General features: G+C 42.2%; 1 protein-coding gene across 2 annotated transcripts in view; it reads left to right on the forward strand.

Moving 5' to 3' along the window:
* The window catches only part of DOCK1 (dedicator of cytokinesis 1), a 255,021-nt gene that overhangs the window by 22,927 nt on the left and 207,894 nt on the right, over positions 1-24,200 (forward strand). The window contains exons 5-19 of one of the 2 annotated variants that reach the window (XM_088169442.1): positions 1,344-1,440; positions 4,098-4,246; positions 7,246-7,381; positions 8,145-8,302; positions 9,009-9,090; positions 9,753-9,888; positions 10,165-10,237; positions 11,956-12,098; positions 14,253-14,378; positions 15,529-15,653; positions 15,940-16,038; positions 16,702-16,774; positions 17,940-18,043; positions 18,453-18,636; positions 23,562-23,659. In XM_088169442.1, coding sequence (XP_088025568.1) covers positions 1,344-1,440; positions 4,098-4,246; positions 7,246-7,381; positions 8,145-8,302; positions 9,009-9,090; positions 9,753-9,888; positions 10,165-10,237; positions 11,956-12,098; positions 14,253-14,378; positions 15,529-15,653; positions 15,940-16,038; positions 16,702-16,774; positions 17,940-18,043; positions 18,453-18,636; positions 23,562-23,659 — 1,783 coding nt within the window. The remainder of the gene's footprint in view (positions 1-1,343; positions 1,441-4,097; positions 4,247-7,245; positions 7,382-8,144; positions 8,303-9,008; positions 9,091-9,752; positions 9,889-10,164; positions 10,238-11,955; positions 12,099-14,252; positions 14,379-15,528; positions 15,654-15,939; positions 16,039-16,701; positions 16,775-17,939; positions 18,044-18,452; positions 18,637-23,561; positions 23,660-24,200) is intronic. The other variant, XM_088169443.1, reaches the window with a different exon arrangement.

The following is a 24,200-nucleotide window of genomic DNA, read 5'->3' on the forward strand; positions in this document are numbered from 1 at the left end:
TGTGCAATAGTTTGAGCTGTATTTGTTGTTCAGCAGCTCTTCAGATCCTCATGTATCAAATCAGCTTTGCTGGACATGCAGGTAAAAGTCTCTAATGTGAGTATAAAAGTTGAATTAAAAAAAAGAGGGGAAAACATCCCAACCTAATCCCAGAGGAAAAATGTGGTGGAGTGAAATTAATAAATCATTACCCAGGTATGAAATGGAGTGAAACAGGATTAAAATGTTTTATTCCTTTGTGCCCGATTTATTTTTATACTCTGTTAAATATGTAAATGATCAAACTACTAATCATGAGATTGCTGCATAATGACATCTTCCTTTGCTGATTGCAAAACTGCCTTTAAGTATCCTACTGCTGCAATATTCAGAGATCTGGCTGGTGTTTCTTACCTTCATGGCACCTCATTTTTAAACAAATCATGCAGAAACTTCCTGGTAATGAATCGAATCTTAATTTTGAAAAAAAAAAAAAAAAAAAAAACCAATTAAAGAGGAGTATGGTGGTGTTGTGGGTTGGGCACATGTGGTTTTTGTCTTGGTTGTTTCTTGTGAGGTAAATCAGTAATGGGTGTTGTAGGGAGGAGTGCATTGATATCCTTGGGAGTGCAGAAATGAGCAGAGGGTGGAGGGATAGGAGAGGAGGGGATGGCCTTAAACTGAAGGAGGGCAGGGATGGATGGGATTTTGGGAAGGAATTGTCCCCTGGGAGGGTTGGGAGGGTCTGGGATGGAATTCCCAGATTTGCTGTGGCTGCCCCTGGATCCCTGGCAGTGCCCAAGGCCAGGTTGGACATTGGGGTTGGAGCTCCTGGGACATGGAGGTGTCCCTGCCATGGTAGCAGGAGGTGGAGCAAGATCTTTGATCCCTTCCAACCTAAACCATTCCATGATTCCATAATCTGAGCACATCAAAATACCTTTTATGTAGTGTGGCTTTACTGCTGTCCAGTGCTTCAATTTCTGATACTGTCTTATTTTTGATAATAAATTTATAACAAGTAATGCTAATTCTGACCCAGTTCTATTCAGTTCCCTTTGGAAATGAGCAGTTCTTCCTAAGGAATTTTCTAGATCAGGTGATTTAGATTAGATACCAGCATGAAAATGTCCACAGAAGAGGCTGCTCTGTGCAGTGGTGGTGTCACCATTCCTGGAATTGCTCTGAAATTTTGTGGATGTGGCACTTGGGGACATGGGTTAGTGGTGCCAAAGGTGGTGCTGGCAACACTCAATGACCTTAAATCTCCTTTCAAACTTTAATAATTCTGTGATTCTTCATCCTCACTGAAGTTGCTGCTTAACTCAGCTCTTTTTTTTTTTTTTTTAACCCTTCCTGTTCAGGCAACACGAGACAGTGGTCCCCAACGAGCTGCCCCTGATCCAGGAGGTCACCACCACTCTCAGGGAATGGTCCATCATCTGGAGACAGCTCTATGTGGTAAGGACAGCTCAGGACAATCTGCACACTGGCAGGGTTTGATGGCAAAAGTGCTGCTGGGAAAGGAGCAGGGAGAAATAGGAAGGAGCTGCTGTTGATGAAGGAACTCTTAATGAATTTCCCCTTCTGTTGTTGTTTCTCAAGGCTCTGTCACAATCCATGTAGCATCATCTCTGTTAAAGCACAAATCTCAGGTTTTTTGTGCTTGGTAAAGCACAAATCTCTTGCTTGTTTTATCAAATCTCTTTTTTTCTTGTGCAGAATCAGTTTTTTTTTTTTTTTTTTAGAGTGTTACCTTGATCAAGCAATAATTTGTTGAGTGGTTACAATCCTTTTTTTTGTGTAGGTTCTATTATAGAAAATGTTTGACTTTTTTGAGGTGTATACAGATTTGGAGTAATTTAATATGTAATTTTATTAAAGAAATTAAATGTTTTTCAGGCTGTTTAAAGCTTCTGGTCTCTGTAATGAAATAATTGAGTATTTAATGTTGAATTCGTGGGTGTAAAATGGAAAGCTTTATAAAATTATCCGTGTAGGTCTTTAACCTCTCAGTATTCCTTTACATAAAGTTGATTGTTCCCAGATTTTAACACCTCAACTTGCACACTTGTTTATTTTGATATGCTAAGGTTTCAACCACAGAAGAATGTATTCTTATAAATTTATAGTGATAATTATTGATAGTCTGTCGGATGGGAAGATACAAAAACAGAGGTGAAAGTGCACATAAAGAAGATCCAGAATTCAAACATAAATTTAGAAGTGCAGTTCAGATGTAAGGCAGAGCCTTCTGTGGGATTTAAGGTACCACTCTTCTGATGCTCTCATTGTGCAAGGTCACTGTAAGAAGATAATAGGAACATGAAATTCCTTTATTTAAAGCAGGGTTTAATGCAGTCTCTGTTTGCCATAAATATGTTTGAAATCTTGTATCATAAAAGTGCAAGCTGTGTAATGAAGACACCGAGTGGTAATGAAGACATTTGTGCTGACTAATGTGGCTTTTAATCACACCCATGAAAATAAAGATTAGGAGTAAGAGTGTAATGGAAATGATGTAGGGTGGCAATATAGAAGATGAAGGATAATATCTTCTATGAAAAGAAACAGATTATGTATTAAAGAGAGAGCTTGAAGGAGTTGGAGTGGTGGGAAGTAGACAGGCAGAAATAAAAAGGAGGAACAGAATTTCAAGAGGGCACTGGGAACAGCTTTGCCCTTGGTTCCACTGCTGTGGAATCTCAGAATGGTTTGGGTTGGGAAGGACCTTAAATCCCTCCCATTGTCCCAGGTGCTCCAAACCCTGTCCAGCCTGGCCTTGGGCACTGCCAGGGTGGGAAATGGGGTTGGGGCTTGGAGCAGCCTGGGACAGTGGAATTTCTCTGCCCATGGCAGGGAATGGGACTGGGTTGGATTTAAGGTCCCTCCCAAACCATTCCATTCTATGATCCTGTGTTAAAGACTATTTTAATGCTTTGCTAATAGTTTTGAATCCAGGAGCAGGCCATGGAGGGAGGCTTGGCTTACTGGAAGGAACTGGTTCAGACTGGGCAGACTTGAGGGATATTCCATGCTGTCCCTGTCTTGCATGTCAAAAGCCATTCAGCTGCCACATCTCTGCCTTGATTCAGTTTGTAGTTTGTGTTTGGATCTTGAATGGACGTTCAGTTTTTGTTTGCAGAGAGCAGGGGATGGGGAATGTTTCCCATCTCTCTGGTTTATGATTGCCTGCAGCCTTGAAAATCAGGAACCTGTTCCCCATTTGGATTTGTCTGTATTTAGCTCCCAGCCATATGTGCCTGTTGTGTCTTTCTCTGCTACATTGAAGAGCTTTTAATAATGGGTGTTTTCTCTCTGTGAAGGTTCTCCCACTATAATCAAGCCAGCTTTTGGATAATCTGAACAGACTGAAGTCTTTAAGTTTCACAGTTAGATATCCTTTTCCCAGAATCTTGGAGTCATTATGTTCTTTTCCTGCATCTTGTGCAGTTTTTCCTTGTTTTTTTTTCCTAAAGTGAAGAATTTTATTGCAATTATTTAATTATTCCTAGCTTAGCTGAGTGTTGCCAAGGAAAACTTGTATATGCTGCAGGCAGTATTTAGTATCTACAGTTCTGGGCTTTATAAACAGTTGAGGTATTTAACTTCCTATCAAGTTTAGGTCTTTCCTGGCGTTTCACTGTGCTTTAAAAGTTACCTGTGGACTTGTATGGCACTGATGTGCACAATGAGGGGTTTTCAAGTGTTATTGTGGAGGTGTAACCAGGGAGAGAAAGCATTCTCCCATCTGTTGCAGAACTTGAGCCTCTTGCTGTTAAAGTGCACTATTTTCAGTCCTGCTCTGCTCAGTGCAGAGGGTCACTGAACAAAGCTACCCTGGGAATCAATAGAAGGACATTTTCCCCTTGCATGCCTGAAAACAGCATGACCCAGGTTTTAAGATAACATAAACCCAAGCATTTACACTCGTTTAGCTCCTTAAAGCTGAGTGCAGCACTGAGAATATTCAGTGTTCTGTGCTGTAACAAGTTAGGCTCCTGTTTCAGAGCCGTTGTAGCCTTCCCCTTTGAATTCCTATTTATAATTGCAATTTCTCCAGCGTGTTCCCAAGCCTTCAAATCTGATTTCTCCCCTATTTTTGCTCCCCACAACAGCAGGACAACAGGGAAATGTTCCGCAGCGTCCGGCACATGATTTACGACCTGATCGAGTGGAGATCCCAAATCCTCTCTGGGACCCTGCCCCAAGATGAGCTCAAGGAGCTGAAAAAGAAAGTGACTGCCAAAATTGATTATGGCAACAGGTTTGTGGACAGATCACCCTGTGTGAGACACATCAGCTGTCACTGAATTCTTGGAGGGTTCTCTCTTTCCCTGCAGTTGTAGATGAAATGTTTGTGTATTCACACTTCTGTCACAGCAAGATAAAGATTGAAGTGCAGGCAGCATCTTTAAAGTATAATATGGAAAGTGGAATCCATCTCTCTCTCTCTCGATGGTGTCATCAATTTGATGATGGTATGAAGCTGTAATTTTTTTAAGGCCAATTCAAAAGTGCAAGTGTTGCTTGCCCTGAAAATAGAATTTTAAACTCCACTTGCTTCTGCAGCACAAACAGTTGTCACCCTGTGAGCACCACCAGCTGCCTGTGCCCTCGAGTCACTCAGCTGTAATGTGATGTTGAAGGATTTGGCTCAGAAGCACCATTTAGCTCATGGTTCCTCTCCTTCCACAGCATCCAGCTGGTAGCACAAGATGAACAGGGAGATTTTATAAAAGAAAGGAGATATTTAGCATGAGAGAGTAGAAGTTGGGATGGAAATATTGCCCCAAAAAGCAGTGCAGGTTGCATGTGTTGGATATTTATTTTAGTGATTCAAATGTATTCTCTCCCTGGATGGTTGGCTGGGTTTAAAGACAATTTTTGTAAATACAAGTTTTAGATTTTAACTTGTCTATAAAATTCTGATTTTTGCATTTTGATCAAAAATGAGAAATCCAGTCTTACTCTTCTTCATTTGAAGCAGTGTTTTGAATACACAGATACAATGTTGTAGTGCTCCCTTCAGTCCTACCCATTGTGGGATTCTGTTGTCCTCCACACCTGGGGAGTGAAAAAGTTTCCACCAACCCAGTGTTTCAATGCTTTGTGATGCCAATATCTCCTCATCTTTCAGCTATTTGTGTTTAATTCCTTAAGAACTGCCAAATTTGCAGTATTTTTGCTCGTGTCCTTTATTGGCAAAAGCTGTGATTAAAAAAAAAAAGGAAATTAATAAAAATCAGTAACTGCATTGTCAGTAATTATCATTTGTAATCTGAGATATGGACAGTGGTACCTCTGCAGACAATTAACCAGATGTTTTTGGGATTATTTGTTTGGCTACTGGATTTCACCATCTGCCCTAGAAGTTGATAAAAGTTGCTCTGAATAACCTCCAGATGCTCAGCCTTCAAATCCAATGGAACATCCTGTGCTGTGCTTTGTATTTGTAATGTTCTGATGGACTAATTAAGTGATCAGAACGTTCTCTGGGGAGTGCAGGAGGGAGGTGAATGTGAACTTCTGACTAAATCCTCACCACTGAAAGATAACATATGTTCCTAATAAAACCCTACATTCACTTGTGCCTAAAAGGAGCATGAATGGGGATTTTAGGATCCAGACAGAATGAATTCATTATCTGCTTTGTAAATACTGGGTGATCTTTGAGGTCCTAACCCAAATAATTCTAAATGTTTTGTCCTGATCATGTCCTAACTTTTCCTGACTCGTGAAACACTGATTTGTAAATAAATCTATAAATACAGACAGAAGTTTTGCAGCATATTGTCAGAATAACTGAGGAAGCAAAAATGGCCCTAAGAATCTGTATTTTTAATATCTTTCTGAAATTGGGTCAGGTAATTTTGTTATGAAAACACTTTTTTTTTGTGGTTCAGTTGCAAATATCTGTAACTGGGACACTTAGGAAAAAAAAATCAGATTTTTTTTTTTTTTCCCCAAGCATCATTTGCAAGTTAAAGGCTAAAACAAAGGAATTGAATCAAAGGAGGGTTTGCTGTGACTCCTTTGACAGCCTGTGCAAACATTGGTGTGTTGTAGTCTGGGTTATGAGACTTCCCTTGAATTTCTGAGCTTTTCCCCTGGCCCAGGCAGTTTGTGCCATGGAAGGGCTGGGACAGTTCCAGTGCTCTGTGGGTGTTTCTCCTGCTGTGGCTGCTGGCCAGGGAACAGGAGCAGGGAGGAGGAAAACAACTTTGGCTGCTTTGCTGTTTGGTTTCAGTGATGAAACCGTTTTCTCACCAGAAAATTCATTTGGGAGTGAGATGTTCTGTGGTGGCTGGGTCCAGCTGCAGAGCAGAGCTTTAAAATCTGCTGCCTTGACTTATCTTAGTCTCCCCTGCAATTAATTAATGCAGTGCAGTTAATTGGAGGGCTTTGACCCCACTCAGGGGTTTAACACTTCCAGGTGTGGGAGGAACCCTCCAAGTCCATGGAAATATTTTTATGTGCCACAGCTCCTGTTTTCAAGTCCTTGCAGGTTATGCCCAGAGGGAATTTACTTTCAGATAAATCACGAACCCTTGTGTGACTTTTCAGACACAGCAAATTTGATTTAAGCTCATTGATCAAACATATTTCAGCTCTCAAGTTAGAGCAGCTCCACCAGGAGAGCTGACCACGGAGTGAGAAGAAAATAGGGACACATTTATTGGGATGGAGGTGACAAGGGCAGTCCTAGGGAAGGGACCTGATTTTTTTTTTTTAACCCTTGGTACTGCTGCCAGCAATGTGGAAAATGTGCAAGGTTTTTCCTGAGCCTGGATTTGATTATGGCAGAAAGCTTCCTCTCTACAGAAGGTAATTATGGATGTTCACACCCTGCTGACAGAGATCTGGCTTCTGCTTTAAAAAAAGGAAACAACTTCTGCTCATCTTGTGGGGTGTGGGTAAAACATGAATTTGTAGTTGGACAGGGTGGAGTGGGAGACATGAGCTGTGTGTGGTGGGACTTGGTTGTTCAGACTGTTGGATAAATCAGAGGTGACCAAGTCTCTGTCAAATTTATTTGTTTAAGAAATTTGTTTAAGAAATTACTTCCCCAGCTGTTGTGCTGTTTCATTTCCATCAGTTCTCCCTGTGCTGTGGCAGTAAGTGACTTGGATCTGCAGGGTTGGTGACAAGTTAAATTGCATTATCATGTCTCAAATAATTTCTTTTCCATCACGTGTCAGGTGTGCAAGTTGAATGCTTGGCAGGTGTTTTTTGTGTTAATCCACAAACATCTGTCTTGTTTAGGATTCTGGATTTAGATCTGGTGGTTAGAGATGAAGATGGCAACATTTTGGACCCAGAGCAGACCAGCACCATCAGCCTTTTCAGAGCACACGAAATTGCTTCCAAGCAAGTGGAAGAGAGGCTACAGGAGGAAAAAGTAAGAGACTCTGTGGCTTTTCCCTGTGAAGCACAAAGCTGTAAACTAATTGGATGACTGTTATTTTTAGCACTGGTAATGAGGGATTTGATGTGTTTATGAAGAATTATAAGGCTTAAACGTTTTGTAAGAATTTTTGTCTTAGACTGGGTTTTTTTCACCCTTTAAAGGGTTTAGTAGAATTTATGGTTCAGACCTGTATGAATAAATCAGCTGCATTTGTAGGTTAATATCAGATGTGTGTGTGAGAGGTTTGTAAGGTAGTTTGTCATCAGAGTTTTTATTTGAGAATCACAAAGAATAAAATCCTCATTCTTGTGTGGTTTCTTTATGCCAATCCTAAATCTTGCTGTAATAAAAGGGGCAAATTTAAAGCCCCTCTCAGTCTTGAATTGTCAGCACCTTTGCAGTTCAAGTTTAAAAAGGAGAAATTTTCTGTTTCTTTTTCTGTTGTGTTCCTGGGTTTTTTCAGGTATATTTGAGCCTCTGTTTTTTTTTTTTCCATTTGTCTCTCTCTTACTTAATAAGTGAAGACATCTTTTCTCTCCTTTTTCTCTTCTTTTTTAACTTTTCCTCATGGTGTGGCACTTCAAGACAGATCCAGAAACTGCTGTCTGTCGTAAAACTTAACAGAAAAAAGATCACAGGAGCAGACACTCAATGGAAACCTTGTCCTCTTCTTTTTGGAAGGTTTTAGGAAAGTTTTTTAGCAGTTGGATGTCTGTTAGGCTAAGTTAAACTTTATTTTCTTCTGGAATTGCAGTCTCAGAAGCAGAATATTGATATCAACAGACAAGCCAAGTTTGCTGCCACTCCTTCATTTGCTCTGTTTGTAAATTTAAAAAACGTGGTGTGTAAAATAGGAGAAGATGCTGAAGTCCTGATGTCTCTGTATGACCCACTGGAATCCAAATTCATCAGGTCAGTGCCATTTTTATCTGTGCTTACTCAGGGATGGTAGTGAGGGAGTTTGGGGGCTTAGCAAAGTGAAATTTCTGTGAAAGGCAGGTCCCTTCACTTGGGACATGTTTCAGGGTCGTGCTGTGCTTGTGGTTCCCCAAGAGCAGATGGAAATTCAGAGGTGAGCACACCTGCAAGGGCTGTGCCCTTGCTGAGCTGCACAATTCCCACTCTTGGTTGCTAGAAGCTGCTTTCTTTCTTTATGAAAATTGTGTGCACTAAGGGAAATGCCAGCTCTCTGCTCAATATTTGTTTCCTTAGGATAAGGAAATGGAGTTGGAGAGTGTCCTGTAAATTCTGGAGTTGATTTTATCTGCTTATGTTAAAGGGCATTCAGTGAGAGGATGTGGGGGAATGGCTTTAAGCTGAAAGAGGGTAGGGTAGGTTTAGATGGGATATTAGGAAGAAATCCTTTCCTGGAGGGTGGTGAGGCACTGGCATGGGTTTCCCAGAGAGGTTGTGGATTCCCAATCCCTGGCAGTGCCCAAGGCCAGGTTGGAGGGGCTTGGAGCAGCCTGGGACAGTGGAAGGTGTCCCTGCCCATGGCAGCAGGGCATGGAATGGGATGATCTTCATGATCCCTTCCAGCCCAGAGCATTCTGTGGTTCTGTTGCTCTAAGATTTAAACAAAAGTCTTCAAAATATTGTTTGTTTTTTTTTTTTTCAGTGAGAACTACCTGGTGAGGTGGTCGAGCTGTGGCCTCCCCAAGGACATTGACAGACTGCACAACCTGCGAGCCGTGTTCACTGTGAGTGTGCCCTGCCCAGAGCCTGGCAGGGACAATGGGCTGGGTGTGACCAGCCTGGGGCACCTCTGCAGGGGGGAAACACAGCTGGAGAGGGGCTTTAGGACAAGGGATGGAGGGACAGGACAAGGGGGAATGGCTTCCCACTGCCAGAGGGCAGGGATGGATGGGATATTGGGCAGGAATTGTTCCCTAGGAGGGTGGGCAGGGCTGGCACAGGGTGCCCAGATTTGCTGTGGCTGCCCCTGGATCCCTGGCAGTGCCTCAGGCCAAGTTGGAGCAGCTTGGGATAGTAGAAAGTGTCTGTGCTCATTGCTGGGTTGGAGCCAGGTGATTTTTAAGGTCCCTTCCCACCCAGAGCATTCCATGATCCTGTGCTGCTGAGGGTTCACATGAGACATTTCACCCAATGGCTGCTAAATATTCTCAACACCTGGGAAAAAACAAAGTGGATTTTTGAACTTTTAGCTTGGCCTTCTGAAGAATTAATTTACACAGAACTCCAGTAAAATGTTTAAATATTGTTACAAAAGCTGCTCTACTCCGAGAGCACTTTTTGTTAGAGCACAGCCAAGGCAAATTCTGAGCAGCAAACCTTCTGCCTACTGAAATGCAACTTGAAACTCAGCTATTAGAAAGCAACCTGATGTTACTACTGTTGGTAGGACCTGGGCAGCAAGGACCTGAAAAGAGAGAAGATCAGTTTTGTGTGTCAGATCGTGCGTGTGGGCAGGATGGAGCTGCGGGACAACAACACGAGGAAGCTGACATCGGGGCTGCGCAGACCCTTCGGGGTGGCAGGTACCTGCTGCTCCTCCCCATCTCCTGCTCTCTTCTTCCATGGAAATTGCCTCCTGGGACTGCTCTGGGGTTAGATAAATTCCAGACTGGTTGCTGTATCCTGTACTTCGCAGGGTTTGTGTTAGGTGAGATGCCAAAGCTCTGTTATCCCATAGACAATCCTGAAATTCCACAGTTGGGAACTCCAGCCCTCTGCTGAGTCACTGATGCTTCAATTCCCCTGGGGGTTCCCTCTTCCCACTCAGTTCATTCAGTGCCCTTGGTTTGTCTTTGCAGTGATGGATGTTACTGACATCATTAACGGGAAGGTTGATGATGAGGACAAGCAGCACTTCATCCCATTCCAGCCGTAAGTAGGGAGCAGCTGCAAGAACAAACAGGAGTGAAAAAAAAAATTAACTGTGATTAAAAAAAACCCCTAATTTTAAGTTAATTTATTTCCATGGGATATTTTCTCCTTAGTAAGGTTGCTAATATATCTTCCCTGAATAATTTGCAATTAGTTACAGCAGTGATATCCCCAGAAACTTTAGGGGAAAACTTTTTTTTTTATTTTCAAAGCATGCATTCCCAGTTTGCAGCCTTTCTTGTTTCAAGATGTCAGGGGGAGAATGTGTAAGAGGTGAAATGCTTAAAGCAAGTTCATTGCTGGTTTAGCTCAGCCTGAGATCAATAGAGATCATGTTCCATGCATAGATCCTAAGTTTTTACTTCTGTGAAGTGAGGAAGGGTAGAAGGGATAAGGCAGAAAAATTGTCATCAAGTATGGATGCTTAGTTTTCCCATAGTGAGAAATGCTGGACTGCCATCTGTTCCAAAAGGCAAAACATAAGTTATGGGAGCTAAATTCCTTGATTAATACACTAATGGATATTCAGATGGGCTTTTAATGATATTTAAAAAAAAAATCTTGACATAATAAAATCTTAACTTTGTTTTGCAAAATGGGCATAATTCAGTAAGCCTTTGTGGTTTGAAGGTGTAGGACTTGTGAGAGGACTGCAGTGTGCAGGTCCTGCAGGGCTGTTAAAGACAAAATCAAAATAAAATTCATTTTTCAAGGAAAACAGAGTTTGAGGAGGAGAAGGATACGTTTATTGTGTGGTAAACAACAGCAAAGTTGTTTTTCAGCCAGTGTGGAAGTATGCAATGAAAATGAACCTTTCAGAGGGGGTGCTAATGGAACATCCAGTTTTCTGCTCCATTAGCACTGGTTCATTTTTCCTGTTACATATACACAGAGCTTTAAAAAGATGCACAATATGATTTTGCTTTTTTCCCCCTGTAATAAATGAAAACATTCTCCTGAAAAAGTCCATCCCAAAGGATATGAATAAGGTGGAAACAAACACGGGGTGAATGCTGGTGGTGTTATTTCCAATGTAGACTTGGGCTGTGTATATGAGGCACATTTTTCTCCTCATCCCATGCTTTGTTTCTGTTGTACCACATGCAATTCTGTTTTCATATCTTTGTTTGTATTCATTCACTGGCCACCAGCACAATGGCTGTCAAAAGCACTTGGCAAGATTTACTTCAATGCCACCTGATGCTGCTGTTTATTTATTGTCCCCATCTTCTCATTTGTTCACCGAGTTTGGGTTGTCTGCTCTTCTCCTCCTTTTCCCTGTGAGATTGATGGGAGCTTTTCCTTCAGGCACTCCACTTGTGGAGTGACAGAGGTGACCCTGGAGGTGTTGCAGGGCCAGTCTGCTATAAATAAATCTATATATATATATATATATTTCAATATTTATATAAATGAGAACTGCCTGTGTGGGTTTTCACTTCTTAACTGGGGACTCTCAGGTGGGAGATCCCCCCCTGCTCCCTGAGGGAGCAGAGCCCTCACAAGTGTGCTGGACTCTCTGTGGTAGATCAGCATTCTTCTCATTAATGATCTCCCTCTGTCTTTCTTGTTACCTTTCCTGTCCTTTGTCCTGCGTTGACTAATAAATGCTCTTTGTCACAACTGTGATACGATCTTTTGTGTTCCCTTGTCACTGTGACTTCTGGTTTTCTGTGCCCCTTTGTCTCCTGGTGTTGGTCGTCATGTGCATCCTCCAGGCTAGCGTTGGATGACGCCATTCGACACAAGCAGCTGAACATATCATCCCGTTTTTCACCCAGGGTGGCAGGGGAGAATGATTTCCTGCAGACTGTTATAAACAAAGTGATTGCTGCTAAAGAAGTCAACCACAAGGGTCAGGGTAGGTATTGCTCTTTCCGTGCACCTTGGTTTGCTCTGTGTCGTGGTGGTTTTAATTTTGGAATTAAAAAACAGTTTGTATGGTTTGTTCCTCCCTTCCCCACCTCTCAAGGCTCAGCCTGCTCTTCCCCATCGTTTCCCCCTGCCCAGTGTGGACTCTGCAGCATTGGTCAGCTCCTGGATGCCTTCATAGTTCTGCTGCAGAGGGTCCAGGGGATGAGCAAAGATGATCGAGGGTCTGAACATCTCTGATGGGCAGAGACTGAGGGAGCTGGGCTTGGTTACTCTGGGGAGGAGGAGACTGAGAGGGAATCTCGTTATTCCATATCAATACATCCAGAGGGTGTCAGAGGATGAGGCCAGACTGTTTTCAGTGGTTCCCCACGAGAGGATGAGGAGCAGTGGCCATAAATTCAACACAAGTTCCACATGAGGAAGAACTTCTTTCCATGGCAGAGCTCTGGAGCAGCTGCCCAGGGAGGATGTGGAGTTTTTCTCTCTGCAGACATTGCCAACACACCTGCACACATTCCTGTGTCACCTGCTCCCCCTGGCAGGACTGGATCATCTCCAGATCCAAGCCCACCTGTCCATGGCTGTGATTTTCTGTGGAGGTGATGACTCCAGGACTCGCCTCTTGTGCCCTTGAGCTGTGGATTTTTGCCTCTCCATGCTGAAGGAAGGGACATTCCCTTCCTTCTCTTCCTTCTCCTTATTTTTCCACTCTGCAGCTGAATTTGCAGCATTTTACTCCTTCCCCAAGAGATCTGAGCTTGCAGGAGGTGAGGAGGGAGCCAGAACCCTCTGAAGGCTTCCCTGGTACCTTCTCTAGGGCGCTGCTCTGGCTTGATTTATTTTTGTGTGGCATCTCATGATCATGATGTGATTGTGCCTGGTTATTCCTCTACCAACCTCAATATTTTCTGAGATTCTGGATTATTGTGGAGTTATGCTGATTAATACAGAGTTTCCACCAAACACTGTGAATATCTATCCCTCCATATCTGACCAAACCCTAGGAGAACTACACACTTTGCCCTGATTTTTACATTAATTAACAGCAAACAGAGTTTTACATAAACCTTATTTTTAGATTCTCCTTTAGCTAATGAGGGGAAGTTTTATCTGCTTCTCCTGCTTGTTTTCACCCGTGGTCAGTGTGTATCTGATAGGAGGAAACATTTCAGTGTCGTTGATTCATTCCAAATTCTTCCCTTTTTAAAAAAAAAAAAAAAAGTAGCCAAGCAAACAGCAAAAGGATCAAGAGTTGTTCCTTAGCCAGTCAGTGCAGGTACAGTTGCAGCTCAGTGAAATAGCAGCTGTCAGAACCATCCCTGGCAACAACTCAGCTCAGAAACTCTGACAGAGATATCAGGGGAAAGACAAGCTGCCAAGTGTACACAAAATGAATGTACAGTTAATTCTCTGACAGGGTAACCCACAATTTATTTCATGGATGAATATTTTTGGGGTGTTTTTCGTAGCTTTTAATTTTAGGATTTTTCTTCTGCAAATTGCTGCTGTGATTATTTTGTGCTTTAACTTGATTGCCAGCCACTTCAGCGAGTGGAAGGCTTCTTTGGGTTGGGTTTCTTTTTTATTTTTGTTTTTTTTTTTTTTTTCACTTCGGCTTTTTTTTTTTTTTTTCCTGTAACAAATGTGCCTGATGTTGGTTGGCAAGCAGCAGCTTTTTAGTGGCTTCTGCTGCTGAGCAGAAAATATCAGCTGTGTGAAGCTGATGCTTAGATTTGTGTGCTCAGAGCAGTAAAAATTGCTTATGGGGGTGATGATCAATCAGTTTGGGGTATGGATCTGCTGGTATTGCTTGCTTGGAATCCTTGGGTTTTTCCATGCAAATCATCCTTGCTCCTTCTCTTTTTTTCCCCCAAGGAAGATAAACATCTCATTACAAAGAACATGGAACATAATCAGAAATAATTCTGTGCACTGTACTCATATTTTTGTGTGAAGTGATGAGATCTTTGGAATGTTTTAAAATATTTTCTATTTCTTTTTTAGTAAAGGAAGATCAGTTATCTTAACATACCTAAATTATTTTAACCTTCTTACATTTTTCAATTTGTAAAAAGAAATCTGTAGCATCTAAGAATAAATCCCAGCAGTTTCATAATTGTGGTTTTTTTTTACACAACAGGTCTGTGGGTGACTTTGAAACTTCTTCCAGGAGATATCCATCAAATTAGGAAAGAGTTTCCACACTTAGTGGACAGGTCAACAGCAGTGGCTCGGAAAATGGGCTTTCCTGAGATTATCATGCCTGGTGAGGCACTTAATTAATGCTGCTTTGTTATATTTTAACCTGCTTTAAATGTCTGTATGTATGGAATGTTTTGGAGGAAAAATAATTGTAGATGAATTTAAGGTATGTATGGTGTGCATTTAAAAAAAATCAAATCGTCAAAAGATGTTGTCTCACTGAAAATAAGTGGAAAATATTTTGGTGGTACCTGCATCAATAAATAAAGCTCCCACCTCTTCAAGAAGACAGGAAATCCCAGTGAGAGTGGAAATTCTCCTTTTCTTTCCCCAGTTAAAAAGAATGTACACAAAGTACACACTTGGTGCTATGCCCATAGCAAGGGCAAACGTGAAACTTCTCTGCTGTGCTGAATCCAAAGCAGGTTTTTGAGGCCCAGGCTTGATTTAGAGATAATAGCTCTCCTAGGATTTGTACCACATTTGGATAATGCATTTGAAAGAGAGCAACATCATCTTTTTTTAAAATACATGTACTCTGTGCACGTTCAGTTCAGGTGTTTACAAAGAAAAAAAAAACAAACCAAAACCCATAAAAACCAACCCAAAAACGTGGTGCCTCTCAGAATAAAAACTGCCATGAGCAAGGGCAGAACGTGCAGTGTCCTTTGCAGACTGATGGGCCCTGGAGGATCCATGGGATGTTTCCAGAGCCCATCCCAGCTCCAGATGTTCCTGTGGCTGCTGACAGATGTCTGTCACGTTTTACAGGCTCTTCTACAAGTGTGAGTGCCCCAGCACCTTGTTTGCATCCCGTGTTAGCTCCGAAAATGATTGGAAATCCTTTGTTTCCCCAGCTCGTTTTCAAATTTTCAGTTGAATTGGGGTGGAGCTGAGGAGCATTTTAATCATAAATCTAAGTACAAGCCTCCCCTGCAACCCTCAAGCCAGCAAAAACAGCAAACTTCTTCCTGCTGTACCAAATTAGAGACCTCTTGTAGGCCGTTAAAATATTCTAAATTGCAAAATACATTTGTGTGGGATAAATGACTGTGTTGAAACCGTTCCTTTCAAGTGAATACTGAAAGAAGTTGTGTAAAAATAAAGTAAATGGGAATGTGGTGCTTTAAGTGTTTGGCCATTGTTTCTGTGTGTCCTTCTGTGTTTTTACTGTGAGAGTTGTGGGTGATTTTGTGCTTTGCTCTCCCTTGCAGGAGATGTTCGTAATGACATCTACGTCACCTTGGTGCAGGGAGATTTTGACAAGGGCAGTAAAACCACAGCAAAGAATGTGGAAGTCACAGTATCTGTTTATGATGAAGATGGCAAGAGATTAGAGGTATTAAAGTATTTAATGTCTGGGGGCTTTTTGATTTTGATACATATCATGTTAAGCCCTTTCAACAGCTGTATTTGTCAGCTTAAGGTCCCAGTTTTTATTTTCAACCAAACTTTTGTCATTATTAAATGCATCTTGCCTTATCAATGCATACATTTTGATACCAGTTTCATGAGGAGCATTCCCTCTTATTCTGACCTACTTGGCTGATTTATTTTTTGTTTATTTGATTGAAAAGGTGGAGTTGAAGTGACATAAATGCTTCCCCTTCTGTTTGATTTTGCAGAGTGTCATTTTTCCTGGTGCTGGTGATGAAGCCATCTCAGAGTACAAGTCAGTGATCTATTACCAAGTAAAGCAGCCTCGCTGGTTTGAGACTGTAAAGGTATTTAAACTGTTAAAATAACTTCCGTGGGTGTTAATGTGCCATTAATACAGCTTTCAGTGGGAAACAAAACTGGGGAAATTCAGTGCCTGTGTTCAGCAGGGCAAGGAATAGCTCAGCTAAGAAAGTCTTTGACTTTTATTGCATATTGAATTTTATTTCAGCTATTGCTCAGGGTGACTGTTGTGGGGAAACTCCAGCATCTCTTCAGGAATGGTTTGCTCTATTTCCATGAAGCTGACCTAGAGGAGAGCAGGATATTAAAGCTAAAACACATTTGCCATAGTGCTGGACTCATCAGTGTTTGGGGAGCTGGTTGTGCTTTAAGCCTGCTCATTTTGCTGGGGTAATAACCTTTCCACTGCTGAGTTTGGAGATTACAGAGGGGGTTGGTGGTGACATTCTGGAATCCATTCAGTCTTTCCAGCAGTGGAGCAGGGGCTGTGTGCTCACAAGGGCCTTGGAGCTACTCCTCAATTCAGAATTTTCACTCCAAAGGTGCCTTGTTGTGTCTGTAGACAGAAAGGGGCTGCTGGGGATGGGTGTGCCACTGGGATTGTCACTCACTGATCATCTGGAAGTGCTGGAAGGTGTCTGGGTGGGTTTGGGGGAGGCTGAGGGTGCTGCCCTGACCATTTCCTTGCTCCTCTCCCCTTGCTCCAGGTTGCAATCCCCATCGAGGACGTGAACCGCAGCCACCTGAGGTTCACCTTCCGCCACAGATCCTCGCAGGACTGTGAGTAACTCAGCCCCTCCTTGGGAATTCTGGTGCCACCCCCACATTCCCAATCCAGAGCTGAGCATTTGCCATGGCTTTTAGTGCTTGAGTTTTTCCTTCCCTGTCCAGTTGTTTTTTCTCCAAAGGGAATAAATGAAAATTTTTCCTAGGTTACTAATGGAGTAAAGCTTTCCATTAGTAACTCAGAGGGTTGTGGTATTCTGTATCTTAGAGGTGGGGAGTAGAAAAGATCTTCCAACAAATGGGAATGTGAAAGTTTACAGTTGGCTTGGCATCACTAGTTGAAGACTTTGGGATTAAGAAAATTAATAAAATAATCTAGAGAATGATACTCTTTAAAGGAGAACAGTGTTCTAAAAGTCAGTGTCATTATCAGAATTACAGTTGTGTGCTACAAATTTTTAGTCAGAAATATTCTTACAATGACTCAAATGTTTAGGTTGGCCACAGCCTAAATATTTAAAAGACATCATTCCTAAATATTAAAAAGAGCCCCTTTCAGGGCTTTCTCCCAGGCTCCTTGGCCTGTCTCAAGGTGATGACACTTTCCTTCTGGCTTTACTTCTCAGCTTCCTCTGTGATCTCTCCTTCATCTGTTGCTTTGTTTTTTTTTTAAACTTTTGCCAACAGTTTTGAGCAAGAATAAGTTGAGTGTATTTTCTAGTTCCTGTTGGCTGCAGCATGGGTCAGCTTTCAAAAAACTGAGGCATTTCATCTGCAATTATGGATCCAGTTTGTGTTTTGCTTCTAATGTTCCCCCTCCAAATGTCTGTCCTCAGGGCTCTGTGCTCTGATGAGCTCCTCAGTGCTGGTGTTTAATCTTTATTCCAGCTCCCAAACACAACCATTTTTCTAAAAACCTGGGCTTTCTCAATGCATCACATTTCTGTTTTGTTTTTAAAATTTGCCTTTGTAAAGCTTTCCAAAAAGAACAGACAGAATATGGAACTATGAAGCATCTGGTTACTGTTGATGTGTTCATTTGGCCTTTTTTTATTTTTTGGTTCTGTCTTGCTTTTTTTTCAGTTCTTTGTACACTGAATTTACATGAGAATCTTTGCTGTGGTCACTCACTGACAGGTTGTCCATTTTTGTGAGATTTAGGTGTCCTGTCTGTAGAAATAATTATGTGATTTATCTTTTTTTTTTTTTTTGGTAACAGCCAAAGATAAATCTGAGAAAATATTTGCTCTGGCATTTGTGAAGCTCATGAGATATGATGGGACAACTCTGAGAGATGGAGAGCACGACCTTATCGTTTACAAGGTAGAATTTTGACTTCCCAACAGGGAAGTGCCACTCACTGACTTCTGAGGAATTCTGTTCCAGAATGGCACTGGAAAAATGTATTTTGAGCTCTTCTGTTAAATCAAGCTAAGCAGCACGTCCTGAGCAGTTGTTTTATATGGGAGATTGGGTATTAAGCCTTTAATATGTTTTAATTTCAAAGCTATTTGCTGTTGAGTTTTTTGTGGGTTGGGAAAAGTGAATTCTGTAGCCTTTTAAATAATCCCATTTTGGCTCTACTGTAGACAGATTAGTGCTAAATTAGTGTATTAAAGATGCATTTGATATCTCCAAACCTAAGAAAATCCAGTATAAAAGTTAAAATTCTCGGTAATAAGAGAATTTTGACTGGATATTTTCTCCTGCTGTGTTTCAAACATCCCTGTAGGCAGAAGCCAAGAAACTGGAGGATGCCTCCACCTATCTCAGTCTGCCATCCACGAAAATCGAGCTGGAGGAGAAGGGACACTCAGCAACAGGCAAGAGCATGCAGAACCTGGGGAGCTGCACCATCAGCAAAGACTCTTTCCAGATTTCCACTCTGGTGTGTTCCACAAAGCTTACCCAGAACGGTGAGTTCCCAGAGCTGCTCCTCGCAGCAGGGTTGGGGTCTGTGTGCTGACTTTGCTGCTTTCTCCATCCCCATTCCCTGGGGCTGCCTGTGTGCTGGATTAGGGTTGTGTGGGTGAGTCTGAACCATCCAGCTTTGCTCTGTTTTGCTCCAGAGTTTTGAAAAGACAAAAGAATCCCAAGTTAAGTGGAACCAGGGGTTTTGTTTCCCATGTAGTTGAGGTTGTTTCCCTGAAGTGCACTGTAACTGTGTAACTGTGGCATTTTATTTTTTCCTTGAAAAATAGCACCGAGGAAGGGGAAGAGTTTGCTTTCAAGAGTAGGTAATAGCAGGGCTCTGCTCCCAAACAAGCTGGTTTATGTTATTCCAAGGTGCAATATCCCTGTCTCAGGGCTGAAGACAGCTCTGATGTTTTCTTCTGGTGTGCAGAAGGGATGTTAGGGGAGGATGTGTTGCCTGGAGGTCACTCATATTCCCACACCTTCCCAGGAGTGGCCTTGGCTTTGTCTGTTCCTTTTAAACCTTGCATTCCATGCATTCTTCCCGTCTGTCAGCTGGCTGAGTGCATCCCAAGGCTGTGGCAAGCTGGTGGCAGCCACCAAAGCAAATATTTCCCATTTGCAGGCTGTGCCCTGTGTGTAATTTCTGTGCTCGGTTGCCATGGAGCGATGCCTTGTTCTCCTGGCTGCACCGGCAGCGAGTGGGGAGTGTGGGAGGGTCATTCCATAGGGAGTGAGTCATTCCAGGGAGCTGCTGTGACTCAGGATGGTGTGTGGGGATGGGATCACGATGACACTGCCACATTGACGAGTCCCCTCCGGCCAGGGCATGTCCCTGCTCCGGTGCCACTCCGGGGCCAGCCCGGAGTCACTGCGGCGTTTTCCAGTGGCATCTCCCAGCTCATCCCGCCTGTTTCACATGCAGAGCACATCACATCCACTGCAGTCTGGCAGCCTTGGAGCCTGCCAGGGTGTTCAGCAAAAAAAAAAATAAAAACCAACAAAACTGGGATGTGGTTGTAGGATTTCCCAGCAAAGATGGAATTGCAGCACGCTGGAGCCAGGGCTTGGAGAGCAGGATCCAACATCTGGAATTAAACTGCTTTTTGTTGGAAAGTCGGTGCTGTTTTTCCTTTCAGCCTTCCCTCATGCTTGTTAGTAGTTAAAAGTATTTCCCAGTGATCAATATATTGATGTGGCTTTCACAGAACTGCTATTAAAATTAAGCCTGAGCATTGTTTGGTGCTTAATTTACATACTGTTTGCTTTGAAGGCCTGATCTTTATTTAATGCTGCTGTTAATTATGTTGTCTGGGAAACTTTTCCTTGGAGTTGCCAAAGTCTTTTCTCTCTTCAAAGTACTGTGACATTATTAAACAAGATCATCATGTCTTGTTGAGCAGAAAAGAAACAAAACAAAAAAATCATCATTAAATTCCTCCCTCAAGTATCAGTTTCCATCTAAAAATTGGCAGTGCTTTTCATATGATGATTTCTGAAGCTGGTTTTAAGGTTTGTTAAATGTTTGGTTAATCATCTTCCTTTTAACTTTCTTAAAAACAAGTAAATAAAAATCCATTATTATCCTCACTTACAAAAATGTTGAACCAAAACAGACTTTTCTCCTTTTGGTTACCTATAATAGTTCTTTCTTTACCCTCCTTAACTGTCTTAGAATTGGCTTTAAGACTTATTTTTAGTAATTCTGAAAGTATGTGAATAAGTCATCTGGCTTTTTCTGCTGTTTGATGGTGCAGAGACTTTTTTGTGTCTGAGCTCTTTGAACACTCCCTTGACTTCAGTTCTCTATGAACTGTGAGTTTTTAATGTTGCTTTTCTATCAGTAATCATGTCCTTAGCACAGAAAAGTCTTCAAAATAACAACTTTGCCCACTGCTGAGACTTTGAGAGTGATGGTGTAAGTATCTTAGTTAACACTTGACCAGTTTTTAGTGATTGGAGCAGAAGTTATTAAAGCAGGACATTCCCTGGCCCTTCCCTGCATTTTGCAGTAAATTTTGAAGAATAGTGACAAGGTAAGACAAAGAGGAGGAGGAAAACCCCTCAGTGCCTGTGGAGGTAAAATCCTCCTGGTGCCTCTTCCCAGAGTTGCAGGATGTCCTTTCATGATCAGGGTGATGGGGACAGAACTGGAATTGCATTTGTGGGGAAATGTTCAGTGATCAATAAGCAGAGAGCTGGCTCTGCTGTCCCTGTGGCTTTGCTCTTGGAAGCATCCAAGGCACCTCTAAGGCTTATTCCAAGAATTTCTGTTTTCTTTTCTCCTTGAAGGACTCAAATCTCTGGATTATAGTGGTTGTTCCTTCACTGAAGTCAGGACTTGGAGGAACCAGGGAGATCAGGATTGTGGAGAACACTTGGGAAGAATTTGACTTAGCATAATTGATAATTAAAAACCCAACACACATATATGACAAATTGTAGTGGTGTAAAAAGTGAAGGTATAAGCATGTAATGAAAATAAAAATCATACAGACTGGAAAATCAAATATAAAAGTCAAGAAGGCAGAGAATTTCAAAGAACAGATGGGAATTCAGAGGGGAAATACTATCTAACTGAATTCAGTGGCTGGACTTGGAGAAAAGTTTGGATGTTTCTATAGGGAAGCTTTTGCATAGATACAGGTTAAGGAAAGCAGATAGGCAGAGACCTGGAGTGTTTCCTTCCACTTAAATATCCTGTGAAAGAAAGTCTTCATCTACATTCCATAGGATAATAAATCACATCACTAAAGCCAAGTTGCTGTCGGGGACTTTGCAGTTCAAACCTTGTACAGTGGAAATCACAGAATCCCAGACTGGTTTGGGTTGGAAGTGACCTTAATGATCATCCAGTGCCACCCCCTGATGTGGCAGGGACACCTCCCACTGTCCCAGGTGCTCCAACCCCAATGTCCAACCTGGCCTTGGGCACTGCCAGGGATCCAGGAGCAGCCACAGCAAATCTGGGCAACCTCATTCTGTCTTCCTGCTGATGTTTTCTAGCCTCAAATTTCACTTGACCTGGGCTGGCTCCCGCATTCCTGTTTCCTGTAGGCTAAAACACTGTTTTCCATCCTTGTACTGCATTATTTTACACACAGCCCTGTGAAAGGAGTGGGATTAACTGCCTGACTGGTGCTTTGCTGGGGTTAATTAATGCTTGCATTACCAGGGAGTGCCCATTTTTCTCTACCCTGTAAGTTATTTTCCCCTTTCAGCTGGCCTGCACTGACATTTTGTGCTCACAAATGTATATTCATTTAGCATTTGCTCTGCCATCACGCTGCCAGTCCACGTGGGTTTGTTTTCTTGGGGCAATCCATGATGCTGTTCAGAGCTCGTCTGTGGGCTGGCTTTTGTTCAGATCATTTCTTCTGTCAAGCTGATGCCTTGTTAGAAGTCAGACTGCAGCCAAATTCAGGGGTGGAAAAGCTGATATAAATATATCCATGAAACACTTTGGATAACTCACGGAGGCATCTTTGCTTTGCTTCCAGAAGTGATTTTTTTTTTTTGTTAATACTGACTTAGTGAGAGTTTGGGTTCAGGCTATAGACTTCTTGTAGGATGTATTAAAAGGAATGGAGGGCTTGGATTCAAGGCTTTAATGTAGTAAAACTCTCTTGATTTCTCTTCACAAAGAGATGGTGAGAAGGCTTGGTTTGAGTGCTGCTCAGAGAGGAATCTTTCCAAGCAGTACTGAGGTCCTTTCCACTAGAAGTAATTTCATTTATTACTTAGAATGAAAGATGTTTGAGAAAAGCATAGCAACTGCTTTGAGTCTTTGCAGGTAATTTCCAGGATAAACTCTACAGATTCATGCCTTGGTAAATGTTGTGTTGGTTGCTTTGGAAGTGTGAATAGCAAAGAGGTGAGGGGGTATTTGTTGGGAGAAAGTGCCTGTTTGGAGTTATTTTGGGTAGAATTTTCTGTATAAGTTATATGGGGAGGTGGATGAGGTGCAGTAGTGGGCTAAACTGAAGGTAATGAGTTTTTAAATGAGTAAAATAAAATCACTGAAGTTGGAGAAGACCTTTTAAGATCATAGAGTTCAGTTTTTTATTGAAGGTTTCTCCTGAGCAGGAGTTGGTGCCAGTTTTGTTTTGTGCTGAAAAGTGACTTTGCACGGGCAGGGATTTCCCCCTGAGGCTGCTTTGGCTAAGGCAGGAGGAGTGTGGGGTTTGGGCTCTGGGGTCAGTGCTGGGCTTGGGATTTCCCAGGGAGCTCGTGCTGTGCAGGAGAGCCCTGCTGAGAGCTCCTCCCTGGAAGCTTTGCAGTGACTAATGCAGAGAGCTGGCCTTCTGTATTCCCTTATTCTCCAGGGAATGCTCAAGTGACAGCATCTTCAGGGTGCAGGATTTGGGGATGAGACTTTTTGCATGACCTGGGCAGTGCCCTCAGGATCCATCCCTTGGGAGCAGCCAGGCAGGTGGGCACCATGGGGGATAATTCATCCCCCAGCTTTCCCCCAGTCTCGTTTAGTTTGCAACCCTTTGTGCTCCATCGTGCTTTATTTTCTTTTCAGTTTATTCAGTGAGAGCAGAGAAGCTGGAAACATTAATGCTGGGAGAGTCACTGCCCTGTAGTATGACTGTGTTGGTGGCTGACTAATTTCATTTTGGCATCTTTTTCTAAATACACAACTGTTGTGTACAGCAAATTAAAAACCGAGGCTTCCTTGGCCTAGATTTTCCTGCTGATATTTCAAAAGCTGGCTGCTTTTCTGAAAGCCTTTCCGAGTTCTGTCAGGGTAGAAGGATTGTCTGAGCTTTCTGCAGCGTCAGAGGGTACCAGAAATGTGGTGTTGTCCCAGGAAAAAGGCTGAAGTAAGGAAATAAAACTTTGTCCTGCATATGGTGATGGGAAGTGAGGAAAGGGAAATAGGCTGCATGGGATAATTGCTGGTGTTTTTTTTTTATTCCAGTTGATCTTTTGGGGCTGCTGAAGTGGAGATCCAACACGAGCCTGTTGCACCAGAACTTGAAGCAACTGATGAAAGTTGATGGTGGTGAAGTGGTCAAGGTAATGAGTTAATGTCTGTAAAAATCCCAGATTTTGAGGTGTCTCTTTTAGCTCCCCACACTTTTCCCCTCAATCTCGCTGCACTCACTTGCACATTAAATTGCAACCAGGAATCTCCAGCTTCAGGGTGCTGATGCTCCTCTCCCTCCCTCCAAGAACATTTAAGATATTTTAGAACTGATAAAACACACATAAAATGAACATTTCTGAAAATTAAATTGCTTTTTTCCTAGCCCTTGGGTGAATTTTTATGTACAGATACATGAAGAAATGATGTTTTTCTTTGCAAGATTAGACCATCTCAGAAGTCTTACATGGTGATGTTAAATATATTTTTCATCTTAGTGTGTGCTGCTGTTGTTTTCTTTTAAAAAATACTTCTGGAAACATTTAGCTGAGCCAAGTTATTTACATTTGCCAAGGCCACTGAGTGATTGCAGGGAGCTGCATAAAGACAGATTTAGCTGTGCAAAAGAGGAGGCTGGGACTTTATTGAAGGTGTTGTAATAAATCAAATCTGAAAGAGTGTCAAAAGATGTAC

This window comes from Sturnus vulgaris, chromosome 8, assembly GCF_052056855.1.
Source record: "Sturnus vulgaris isolate bStuVul1 chromosome 8, bStuVul1.hap1, whole genome shotgun sequence".
Taxonomy (NCBI): domain Eukaryota; kingdom Metazoa; phylum Chordata; class Aves; order Passeriformes; family Sturnidae; genus Sturnus; species Sturnus vulgaris.